This window comes from Juglans microcarpa x Juglans regia, chromosome 1D (genome assembly GCF_004785595.1).
Source record: "Juglans microcarpa x Juglans regia isolate MS1-56 chromosome 1D, Jm3101_v1.0, whole genome shotgun sequence".
Classification (NCBI taxonomy): Eukaryota; Viridiplantae; Streptophyta; class Magnoliopsida; order Fagales; family Juglandaceae; genus Juglans; species Juglans microcarpa x Juglans regia.
Window position 1 is genome coordinate 48,325,973 of NC_054594.1, and position 12,884 is coordinate 48,338,856.

At 35.8% G+C, this 12,884-nt stretch overlaps 2 protein-coding genes and 2 non-coding genes across 4 annotated transcripts; 1 reads left to right on the forward strand and 3 right to left on the reverse strand.

Annotated features, from left to right (window-relative positions):
* Nucleotides 1–1,666: 1,666 nt before the first annotated feature.
* On the reverse strand, nucleotides 1,667–2,460 carry LOC121249370. The gene has a single exon (XM_041148098.1). The coding sequence runs from the start codon at nucleotides 2,282–2,284 to the stop codon at nucleotides 1,769–1,771; it is 516 nt and encodes a 171-aa protein (XP_041004032.1). The 5' UTR covers nucleotides 2,285–2,460; the 3' UTR covers nucleotides 1,667–1,768.
* Nucleotides 2,461–4,173: 1,713 nt separating this feature from the next.
* TRNAD-GUC lies at nucleotides 4,174–4,245 on the reverse strand. The gene has a single exon. It is a non-coding gene; the product is annotated as a tRNA-Asp (tRNA).
* A 1,902-nt stretch (nucleotides 4,246–6,147) lies between these two features.
* TRNAP-AGG lies at nucleotides 6,148–6,219 on the forward strand. The gene has a single exon. It is a non-coding gene; the product is annotated as a tRNA-Pro (tRNA).
* A 137-nt stretch (nucleotides 6,220–6,356) lies between these two features.
* Nucleotides 6,357–9,768, reverse strand: LOC121263693 (rop guanine nucleotide exchange factor 5). The gene is made up of 7 exons (XM_041167043.1): nucleotides 9,325–9,768; nucleotides 8,914–9,030; nucleotides 8,658–8,812; nucleotides 8,105–8,179; nucleotides 7,726–8,016; nucleotides 7,075–7,431; nucleotides 6,357–6,983 (listed from the first exon to the last, which is right to left on the reverse strand). Exons 1-7 carry the CDS (start codon nucleotides 9,647–9,649, stop codon nucleotides 6,489–6,491), a joined length of 1,815 nt encoding a protein of 604 aa, XP_041022977.1. The 5' UTR covers nucleotides 9,650–9,768; the 3' UTR covers nucleotides 6,357–6,488.
* Nucleotides 9,769–12,884: the final 3,116 nt, after the last annotated feature.

Genomic DNA, 12,884 nt, shown 5'->3' on the forward strand with positions numbered 1-12,884 from the left:
ATTAAAATTCATGTTATCAATACATTGAACTCGATCCAGGCCCCTGCAATGCGACAGGTTAGAGCCTGTGCCCATTGAACCATTTCAAAAGTTAATAAATATTTGGGTCCCTCGACTCCTTTTATCTTGAAGTCAATATTTCAAAGAGAGAGTCTTCATGGGTTTTAAAATTTCCCATGGTTAAAGCTAACCCTAGGATTGTGTCTCTATATATGCTAAGTTTCTAACCCTTACAAGTCACAATTAATGGTCACCTGTAAACATAAGCAATCTTAAAAATATCTTTTACCAATCCAACTCTAATAGATTTGTTAAAAATAAATTAGTCTATTAATGACTGAATGCGCAAATGGGCTATATATAGATTGGGTTAGTTTTGCAAAAATAAAGATTCGATTATGCACATTGCAAAGCGTGCTAATAACCCCATTGTCTGTCAAACCCAGTCTAAGAAACATTAGACGTTGCGTTCAACCGATGCCTAAATTTGAGCTTAATTATATAATTTGGAATCTCCCCAACCCACCTGACCTCAGATCGATATACGAGTATCCCTACTACAGATCGTGCAAGAGTTGGCCCTCGATCTCTAAATCCCATATAATTAATTATATATTGGTCTCTTGTGGCCTCGACATTGTGCCTCGACTTCCTACCTGGGCCAACTAGGTCTTATAAGTGCCAATTTTTCATGAAATGAAAATTATTAAGTACTCAATTCGATAAATACTTAAAATTTTTAGAACTTAATATATGATGGGCATAAGCCTCCATAGTTAAGTTGTCCTTTTCTAGCACTAACTACAAACTACAGAATTTCATGAAATTAATTAATTCCAGTTAGGGCTACTACCCGCATGGTGCGGGGCGGGGGTGCCCTTCCCCGCACCCCGCCCCGCACCATGCGGGGTTGGGGATTTCCCCCCCGCCCCCCGCCCCTGGGAGGCGGGGGCGGGGTCCCCCGCCCCGGTGCCGGGGGCGGGGGAAAAACCCCATCCACCCGGCCCCCCGCCATTATGTTAAAAAAAAAATTTTTTTGGTCTAAAAATATTTTTTTAGACCAAAATTATAATATATTTTAAATAATAAATTAAAATTTATAAATATAAAAAAATTTAAACTCATTAGAGTTAGATTTTGGATTGATTTGGCCTCCTTGGCCAATCTTTATATAGGAGGCCAAGGCAATACAATAGTCATCCTTAAGCAATGTGGGACTTACTACTAAGTCCCACATTGCTTAAGGATGACTATTGTATTGCCTTGGCCTCCTATATAAAGATTGGCCTAGGAGGCCAAAACAATCCAATGACTTGAATATAATTTTAAGTCTTTTATAAATTGTGTATATCTATATACAATATATTTATTTAATATATATAAATAAAAAAAATTTTTTAATGTGGGGCGGGGGCGGGGCAGGGCCCCGCTAGGGTCATCCCGCCCCCCGCCCCCGCTATACCCTCTCTATGCGGGGCGGGGGACCCGCCCCCGCATGGGTGGAGCGGGTTAGCCCGCCCGCCCATGCGGAGGCGGGGCGGAAGCCGGGCGGGGCAGCGGGGGCGGGGCCCCGCTGCCCACCCCTAATTCCAGTGACAAAAAATGAGCAGAAGTATCCTGAGATATAACTTCAATATTAGACGAATCAGAATATGAGCTCACAGCCTTTAAGCATATCTTCCATGCATGATTTTCCGTAGTTTAGACGAAGAAAATCCAACAATCCGCAGAAATTACAAAAGAACAGACAACAGTAAGTTACATTAACCTAGCGAGTAAAAGCGTACAAAACCATACAAGCATACAGGAGAAGCCCAACGGGAACCAAAATCACGAGCGGGACCACAGCCGCGAAGCTTTCTGTGCTTCCACAAGCCAAAGTCCCAAGCTTGATCTGGACCACGTTGACCAGAGCCAGCATCAAGAACCCACAACCGAAAACTGAGCCGATACCCGACACCAGCATCCCGACACGCAGGACAGACCGATTGATGTGGGCGAGGAACTCTACTGGCGGGTGGTAGGCGGGGCTCTTGCTGATCCGGATGGCCTGCTTGAGACCCAGGGCGATGAGACTGGAGAAGAGAAAAGAGCTGAAGGAGTAGACGTGGAAGGCAACAAGGTCCTCGGCGACCGAAGGGCCAGGGTTGCAGGAGGGTTCCAAGATAAGGTTGTTGTTGGGGTCGGTGGGGTTCCAGGCCAGGCCGATGAAAACGGCTAAGGTGAAGAGGGAGTTCACGTTTACGATGCCGTCTAGGGCGCTGATGTGGATGCTGGTGGGCATTTTGGCAGATGAGGGTGATCGGAAGGTGGAAGGGGTGGACTTCGGGAGTGATCGGAAGGTAGGGTTCCGGATCGGAGAAGCTTTAGATCTTGGGTGGGTGTTTGGGTCTAGAATGGGAAGTGGTAAAAGTTGCAGACTCAGAGAGTATTTTGACAGCTGAACAGCTGATGCTGCAATTTTTGGCCCAAAAAAAAAAAAAAAAAAACAGGTGATGTTTGTTAGGACAAAGCGTTACGCTTTGCTTTATTCGATGCACAAGACTGCTTTGTACGCACGTGTAGTAAAGTAGTCGGAATGAATTTTTTTATTTTTATTTTAAACACAGTGGGAATGAATTTAGTTGCACAATTTTTGTGCGTTTCAGTTCAATTCTATGCAATTGCTGCTTTTATTCAAATTTTAATGTCTCGAGGAACAAAAATTTATAAATAAATAAAAATAGACGCATGCAATATTGTAGTAAATTTTTATAAAGAAAATGTTAATATGTATCTTGAGTTTGTCCTTTCATTTTAACTGTTTATATATTTATTTTTTTTAATTATTTTTACTTAATAATTAAGAAAATAATTTTTAATGTATTGGCATATTTATTTTTTAAAAATATTTAAAGATATTAAAAAATATAAAAAATAACTTTATACTAACGAGCAGGCCCAGCAATCAAAACTAGACCGCATGTTAGCAATACTCCTTTTATAATATATATAATTTCTTTTTCACTCACTAGAATAGGAAAGTTTGCACATTCACGACAAAAATGATACTCGGTGATGTAATTAATAAGAGTGATTTTATAAATAATGTAATTTTTATTAGAGGAGTATTTTTGTCATAAAAATATTATATAAAAATTAATTAAGATTACTTGATGTGGTACGTCAAGAGGTCTAATAGATTACATGAAGTTATATCAGTTACTACTTATTTTTATTATAATATTTTATGGCAAATAAATATTATTCCTCATGACAAATAAGTTATATACTGTCACACTTACTAATATAAGCCATTTATAATAATTTTTAATTTAATTTTTATAACAATAAATAATTGTTTAAAATGCATCCTATTAACGGTGTGATTAGGTGAGTATTTTTTTTTTTAAAGTAAATTAATTTCATTAAACAGAAAAAATGATATATGAAGAAGGGACGGGATTCCCTAACAATCTTCACAAAGTAATTAAAAATAGTACAAAGTGGTGGTACATGATTAGGTGTGAGTACTTGCTCAATAAGAAGAGTGACATTCCCTTTTATGATACCACTGTATCCATATAATATGTTCTTGCCGTGGATCCAACGGAGTCAGACCCTTAAGCCCAATATAAATTATAATAATGCTGAGACTAATAGGGAAAATATCATACCACGTTATAAGAATAAACGAATTAAAACTAAAACTAAAAAACTAATGGAAATTAACCGAACTCTCGGGTAAAAAAATAAAAAGAGTTGTTGATGTTCCTTTGAGCAAATGATCCAAGATAGTTCAGTTCATTTGCTAATAGATTGGCTGAGAAGTGTTACGGTCTCGTTTATTTTCGTATAAGATGAGTTAAGATTAAAATTAAAATTTGAATAAAATATTATTATAATATATTTTTTATTATTATTTTATTTAAAAATTTAAAAAAAATTAAATTATTTATTTTATTTTATATAAAAATTTAAAAAAATTATAATTATTAGACGAAATAAGTTTGAAAAAAATATTGAAAACAAACGAGTCCAGTCCAATAAGTAGGCTGGTTAGTGGTTTGAAACAACAATTCAAATACCGATCATTATAGCATATTGGGCTATCGGCTCACGAGGTGCCCAACACTGTGAGTTATGACGCTCCATGTCACGAGGAAAAACATGGGAGCATAAAGTATAAAAATTCGCCGTTGCCGGGGATCGAACCCGGGTCACCCGCGTGACAGGCGGGAATACTCACCACTATACTACAACGACGTTATTGAGAATGGAGATGCCTCATCAATTACTAATTAATTCACATAATAAAGAAACTTGTACCTCTAGCCTTTGAATTGCCTCACAAAATGAACATGGTTGTCATTAAATCTCTAGTTATAGAAGCCATTCTTTATGGAGTAAAGAGGACATAGCTTATAAAAAAGAACGAATATTTAGGAACCTCATACATCTTATTCATCGAAAAATAAGTTAATTGGTAAACCTCTGGACCCAAATAATTGTGTAACGAGCTTATAGACACTCAAGATATTTTCATCGGTCCTACTTCCGTTTCCCACGTATTATTATTTGTCTCAAAGTCAAAGCATTTATATTGGATTTCCTATAAATTTTTTTATAATTTGGTTAAAAATTACACTTTTTAAAATTTTCTCTTAAATTTTATCCATATTTCAAAAACCTCTTAAAGTATTAGTATTGGATTCATCAAAATCATCTCCAAAATATAGTTAAAAGTATATATTTTCTATAAATCCAAAATCATTAAAGTCATAACTCCATATTGAATTAGTAAAAATAATAATATAATATTATTTCCTAATTATTATTTTTCCTCAACCTATTTCTCAACTATTAGTTAGTTTTGATGTTTAGAATAAAATATTAAAATAGTTGGATCTATTTTTTAGAATAAAATATTACTTTTAAAGATGAATATGACATCTTCAAATATTAAGAAACACTCTCTAATATTGTAGCTACTCATATTTCAAGTTCCTATTATTTGACTACTCCAATACAGATTATTCGAGCCATATTTCTTCAAATTTTGAAGGTGCTAATGTCAGTGCTATTACATCTTACTTCCTATTATTTTTCTATTTTATTAAAATAATAATTTTCTATTATTTTTTCTACTACTTAACTCGTACATCTTTAACTACTCATTTTTTTGTCTTTTTGAGAATGATAGAAAGAAAACTTTTTAACTTATTTTTTTTTCACAATTTTGTAATTATTTAATTATTTGTTGTACCTATATTTTTTATTTTTCATCTGTAACAATTTTTTTTAAACTACTCACCTCTCTAAATGATAATATTTTTAAAATCAGTGCTTTAGTAATAATAATACTTAAAAAAAATCATATTTTCACAAATGGTTTAAAAAAAATTGGATCATCTCAATAGTGACATTTTTTTCAAATTTCAACTATAACAAATATGAACATGAGGAAAGTGTAGATAATTGAAAGAAAAATTTGATTTATTTATTAGAATAAAATATTTATAAAAAGTGATTTATGTATGAATACTGGGGTAACTGTTCACATCCCAAAACCTTTCCATGAAATAGGAAATCCAAAACCTTTCTCGAAACCGGATAAAGAGGTGTTTTTGTCAAACAGTTAATTTGTCTTGCTAAAAAGGGCTCGTTTGTTTTCAGAGATGAGATGAGATGAGATGAGATTAAAATTAAAAAGTTGAATAAAATATTATTAGGATATATTTTTTAATATTATTTTTGTTTTGGGATTTGAAAAAGTTGAATTGTTTATTTTATTTTGTGTGGGAATTTGAGAAAGTTGTAATGATGAAGTGAGATGAGATGAGATGAGATGAGATGTTTCTTGAAAACAAACGACGCTTTATCACCCGGAATCGGATGCTCTAAACCAGTTAATCCGAACTAGCTCATCCATTCATAGTTTTTATCCCTCCTCGCCCTGATTAAGCATCCAACGATGCTCGTTGTACTCATCATCTCTAAATCCGTTGTCAACATCTAGATTCCCTATTGGAGTTTTCTTTAAGAGCAAGATTCTAAAGAATTCCTGCAAGGATCGTTTTACTATACGATTGCTTTCTCGATTTCGGCATAAATTTTGTATGTTATATGCATATATAGAAACCTTTAAGCTCTTCCCAACATCCATATGGGCATTTGGTCTAGTGGTATGATTCTCGCTTAGGGTGCGAGAGGTCCCGAGTTCAATTCTCGGAATGCCCCATCAAGATTATGTTTTTCCACCCAAGTGAATAGAATCATTGGTTGAGATGTTAAGATGATAAAATATTGTTAGAATATTATTTTTTAATAAAAAAATTGTAATAATAAATTGAGAAGAGTTTAGATCCAAATTAGCCAGCAAATCTGTGACCAATACGTTAATTTTCCGAACTCATAACTACAAATAGGTGGTTACAGCAGAAGGTTTTTTCTATGACAGACGGTTTGTTGATCACAAGTGAATAAATAAGCTCTAAATAAGTAGAAGCTCAGCGAGCCTGGCTCAATTTGGCCCCATTTTGGTGGGTTGTTGATTCTTTATGACATTCCAAACCTTCTGCGCTACTTAGCTTTGGCGTTGAAGCTAAAACTTCTGTTGGATTGCCACTAATCCTTGCCTTTGAGTCAACACCAAGATAGTTCGTCAAGACTCTTTTTACCCCAAATCCACGGCGGGGAGGCTTGCTATGGCGGTTGAAGAGAAAAGGAGTTCTCTCTCCCCTGGCAGGGCTAATTAACGGTGCAGGTGAAAAGCTTGGAGTGGAAAAAGTTGTTTTGTATGGAGTGCTCGAGTCAGGCACCGAGTATGGGATTGAAACTGTCTTGTGTGAAATCACACTAACTGTGGGAGCTGCTGATGACAGTCGGTCTGAATGTTTGGTCAAGTCATCCACATATAGTAAATCATCAATACGAGCCACAATGTTGAATGCCAAGCTCTCCAAGACTCTTGAATAGCTCTCAATAATGGATTTTCCAACATCCTGCAAGTTGGGAAACAGAGTTTTTGTTTAAGAGATAAGAAGGGAAATGGCGTTAGAGGGACAAGTTGATCCAAAAGTAGATAGTCTGAACCTTATTGCATTGGATCTTGCTAGTATCGAGAGTAGTTTGCGTCAGACCAGGGAACCGTTGCTTCAAGCAAAGCAGGAGACTCTCGGCTTTTTCTGCAAGCAGCTCCCTCTTATCACCATCAAGCATTAGGTCCTTGACCATTTCCCACGACGACTTTGCAGTGGAGCGGTTAGGATTAGGTGGGAGTCTGGCGTGAGCTCTCCTACGCCATACATACACGGAAGCTTCAACACGGTTGGCAATCTCGAGAGCAACATGTTCCGAGGATAAATCAAGGTAATCGAGCAGGCACTCTGCAGAGAAGTGATCTGATGTGATGTAACGGTAAATAACATCCCCTAGACATGCTCTCCCATTCTGAAGCAAATTAACAAAGAGTTCAATATCAGGCAAATTTGAATGGTGATCATTTCAGGAGTTGAAGAAATATCATGAACCAAATGGAGAAAACATCAAAGAATCCAACACTTGTTTACAAATGGCATGGCTAAGTTTTACGGCTTTGTCAGTGTGTGTGTGTTGTTTTTGAGTTTTGCAGCATAGTGTGGAAGGGTTCGAGAAGGGCAGGTAAATCAATAATTTGAAATGCAGACCCCCAACTAAATATGTACGTAAAACATCTACATGTCCTGCTATGCTGGATTTTCAAACCTTTGGAAGAGCTTCCAAGTATGACTCAGGAACTTCCATTTCTGCTAAAGCTATACTGTTTATGGCCATTGCAGCTTTTAATATCTGACTTGCACATTCACGTGTGTGATGCAACAGTTTTCTTGAATTTTCAGTGAGGCCGCTAGGAGCAACGCGGGGTACAGGTAGCCACCACTTCTCTTCTTGCCTCTGAATTGTTTTGCGAAAGGAGGCGGACCCATCAGCATCTGGAGCTACAATACCTTGATCAACATACCAAAACTCCGTATTGACGAAGCTATCTAATATTTCCTGTCACAAAGGAAAATGCCTTAACAAATTAAGAATGACTACTAAGTACAAAATGGTATAGTGTGAAACAAGCAAGACTGGAACTTACAAGAAGCATGTTGTCTAGTTTACGCAGAGCTGGGAGATTGATGAAAATATCTGACCTCGGCCTGCAAGTCATGACCTGGAGAATGCACGAGAAAGAAACAAGAAATCGTGAATTAATAGTCCAATACATAACTACTTGATAATCCTTTTGGGGTCTCGCCCATATTTACTTCCAAGATTTTTCTTCCGGACAATATTAGGGGACGAGAATGGTGTCCTTGCATTGTACCAATAAGTATAAATGTACTTTTAAATTTTTTTTTTCTTTCAACCATTTTTTAAATATCTTTAAACATTTTTTAAAAATTAAAAGAAAAACAACCAATTCACTGCTAATCACTTCCTTCACCTTTAAGATATAATAAAAATTATAATTCGTCAATTTTATCGGTCTAATTAGCATTTTTTTCTTCGAGCTTACTTACCCAGTTTAACAATGAAAAGTTCAAGATCTTTTGTTGTGTTCTTCCACAGTAACCAAACAAGATTTTACTACTTTAATCTCAAGATCTTAACATGTACAAAATTGAAATTAGGACTACCATCTGCAATACCTCAAGCTTACTCCCATCAGGAAATGTTTGCCAAGTGGGTATCAATTCCACAATGTGATCACTGACGCAAAGTAGCCATTCCATCTCTCTTCTCCACATTGTTTTCTTCTCAGTAAGCAACGGTTCTAATCTCCATAGTTGCCCAAAAATGGTAGCTATATGATTTTATAGGCAGAGTCAGATGAAGTAATCGAAACATTCACCCCGGGATAATTCCATCAAACGCTAAACAAGGAGAGAGAGAGAGAGCGCATACCACAGAGGTTAGTAATGGCATTTGAGATAGCTAATGCTGTACAGACCCCTTTCCCAGACCCTGACATATCTTCACCAAGCAACAATTTTGAAAATCTTTCCTTCATCATATCCATCGCTGTTTGAGAATTGTTTACAAGAGATGGTCAGATAATAAAATGAGATGGGTATAATAACCAACTCTTAGATTGTTTGGTTCTTGAGAAAACCGGAGAAAAGATAACATATAATTCCGAGGTTTGTGTTCTCTGGCTTTCCGAAACAGCTCTATTAAGCAAATTTAGTTGTATCAGACTCAGTCCGGTGGATTTTTTCTCTTTCTCAGGTCTTGAAATACGAAAGAGTAGTAACGTTCAAAATCTGAAGTTATTGAGAATTTCTTACATTTTGTTAGAAACCAAGCATAACAAACCTGAATTTTGGGAGACCGTTTTCTCAAATGTCGAATCGGCCAAATGGGGTTGTTTCTGTTCACTTTGACCAATATCAGAAACCGAACTTTTGCTTACTTGAGCCTTACGAATAGGCCAACCCAACGGAGGCGGCGACGAAGACCGGCCTTTTGCTTTCACTTCCCCACTCGTAGTCTCGCTGCTCGATCTTGAAGAACCGCTGCTCTCCCTAGACTCGGTGCTCGAATCGGTGTGCGACTCAGCTCGAACCCCATTATCACCAAAAGATCCAGACCCATCTTTTATCTTTTGAAAATTTCCGCTCTTCTTTACCAAAGTTTCCATCCAAACCTTTATCGAACAAGAAAGTTTTCGAAACCCAAAAGTGAAGTCAAGTAAATGAGCCAGTGTTGGTCCTACGTTTCAACGAGTATAAGCATGGTTATAGTGCTAGGTGAGGAAGCAGGGTCACTGCAACTCACCACATGCCTTTGCCAACGTCTCTCTCTCTCTCTCTCTCTCTCTCTCTCTCTCATTGTGTACAAAGTTCAAAAAACTAATAAAATAGGGCTAGCTGTGTGGTGACCATTGTCAATGCCACTACAGAGTTTTACATTTTCACCCTTGACTATGCACTTCTTGCCCTTTTTCTTTTGGCACAAAAGAAACATTATTTTATGAGCAAAATTTCCTTCAAATTAAAAAGAATTATTTTATAAACCGGCTTTGTTTTGAAATTTTATAATTTTTGTTAGAAAAATTTTATTCAGCATACTCACACATCACACACCACACTTTTTTTGTAAGGCAAAGCTCTTTTTGTCATAGATTTGGCACTTTTTTTGAGAATGTTTAATTTTATAGTTCAAATATTTCCATTTGATTAAAGAAATCCACACCCACCTAGTTGAGAGAGAATGAAGTGTTGAATAAAAGAACAAAAGAAATTTGATGAGAATATGGGAAATGGGGAATCTCACGGTATGGAAAATGTGGAAATAAATAGGAACGGGTGGGTTAGGTTCGGTGGACATGTGATGAGTTTTAAGAAAGGGTTGAATACTTGGATTTGAATTTGATCTTCCCAACCCATTTTATCAATGAGTGGGGATTAACTAACTAACTAACTGCTTACAAAGTTTTTTAATAAATAGAAACAAGTGATTGCAGCCTCCTCTGAATTCGGGTACACATTCCAACTCAGTCCTGTTAATTGAATTCAGAACATGTAATTTTTTTTTAACCATGACTGGGCCGCGCACCACCAAAACTTAGCAAGATCATTATGTGTGATTGTTGTGGATTAAGGGCAATACAGTAATCTTGCACTCTTTTTTTGAATGGATTTGAGATTAGGTAATCTAGCCGTTTAGAAGCAGTTATTCTCCCGTCCTCCGCGAAAAGGACCTCCACTAATCTCTAAACTTATTTTGAATTTTTTTGTACCCACTTGCAGTTGCCTTTTTTTTTTTTTTTTTTTTTTGGGTGCTGCTTGTTGATGACTTGGCACCAGTTTTATAGAATTTCTGAATGAACCCCAGTAACAAATAGGTGTTTTTAAAAACCAAGGAATATGGGGATTTATGTGAGTTCATGATTCTTGGGAGGGACCATTAATCTTTTTAAGATTAGCACATAAAGCTATTTATCGACGAGAGATGTTACTCATCATCTCACACCACACATTTTATATATTTTAATATTATTTTTTATTATTTGTTAGTTTTATAATTTTTTATTTTATTTTATTTTATTTTATTCTTATTAAACTAATTGAATTGTTTTTTTACTTATTATTCATACACCACATATTTGTTATAGAAAAAATAAAATATACGTAGTATGTGGTATGTGAAGATGATAAATAGAATTATTCTTTATCGACACAATTCAAACCCTATTTTCTTTCCCGAATTTAAGCGAGCCTACTCAAATTAAGATATTGACCCCGAGCCCACCAATTTGCGAAACCATATATATATATAAGTTAATCTATGCAACTACTGTCAATGGGTCAAACTAAGCGACAAAAAAAAAAATACAAACACACACTAACCTAATAAAGCTTTTAATGGGGGACTCTTGTTCAATGACTTGGTCCCAAAACGCTGGGGGATAGAAGAAGGGCTGCAGCTGAAGAAAGCATGCATTTAGTGGCATAATCCAGCTAAGCTTGTAATCGAGTTAAAGTCTATTTTTAACAAAATATACGGCCCCATAGCATTATATGCCTTAACAACATTCCACTATGCCTAAATCATCAACTCGGCCCCAAGTTTCCATTCATCAAAGCATGCATGCTGTCTCATAATACAGTAAATCCGCATTTACAACACAATGTTGGCTATAATTAACATTAGTACGGGTTTCACTTTAACAAGTGCATATGGGGGAGGCAGTTGGGCTCTCTAATGTTTTGGGCTCTTTAAATTTCTTCTATCCTTTTGAGTTGAATCCCTATTCCGAGCCTCCAAAGTTCATCCTAGAAAGTAAAAAACCGAAAACATATAAATAAAAGTGCGAAAGGTTAAGGTTCCAACAACGGCTAGCAACATGTGGTTAAACAAATGATTGATTTTCTGAGAGAGCAAGTGTGGAAAAAAGCATTTTTCTATAGCCGTTTGAGAAAGCAAAAGCAGAAACCCTTGACTTTATGCAAAAGTTCAACTACTTCAGTACACTCGTATCCCTCCTTTCCAACTCAATTTTTTAGTCCCATTTCGAAGATGCATACCCCATATGCGCATGCAAATCAGTAACCCAAAAAGAACGCATTTTTAAGTGCTCGATCTGCCCACAAAGTTACGTGCGCTGGGTCGCTAATTATTTCGCCAATTATGCTGAGGTTTAGATTATACCAGTATTTTAGGACTCGATTGGTTTCTTCACTGCATTCAGCTCAATTGAGTTTCGTTCAGATTTAGACTTATTCTAATATCTAAACACTTAACTCTCAAATCATTAAACTCATTTCAACTTAAAACCTCTTTACACGTGAGTAAGAGTGCAAATTGGTCGGTTTAGTCCGATGAATGTCTGTCCATCATTTTCTCAGACCAGACCGGTAGCTATCGGTTCCGCCTAATTATTTTTTTCTTTTTTTTTTCTCTTTTTTAAATCAATTAATAAATATTTTTATTGAAAATATTAAATTAAAATTAAGTGACTTATTAATATGGATTATATAACTAACTTAATAAAAAAATATTTTATATGGTCAATAATAATAAATTAGATGAAAATTATATTATTAATTTATATAATCTATATAATTAGCTAACTAATATTATACATTAGTTAATTGATAGAATATTAACAAGTATTAACAACATATTTAAAATTTTACATTGTTAATGATGATAGGTTAAATGAAAATTATAGAATAATTTGTACAATTAGTATATAAATAATATATATAAGATATATATATATATTTTTATTTTTCATTCGGTCCGGTCCAATCTGGGTTGGAAAAACCCTAGACCAGGACCGGACCGGACCGAAACTTTTCGATCCTCTAAAACATGGACCGAGTCCGACCGACCTTTGTCTCGGTCCATTCCAGTCCTGACCGACCGTT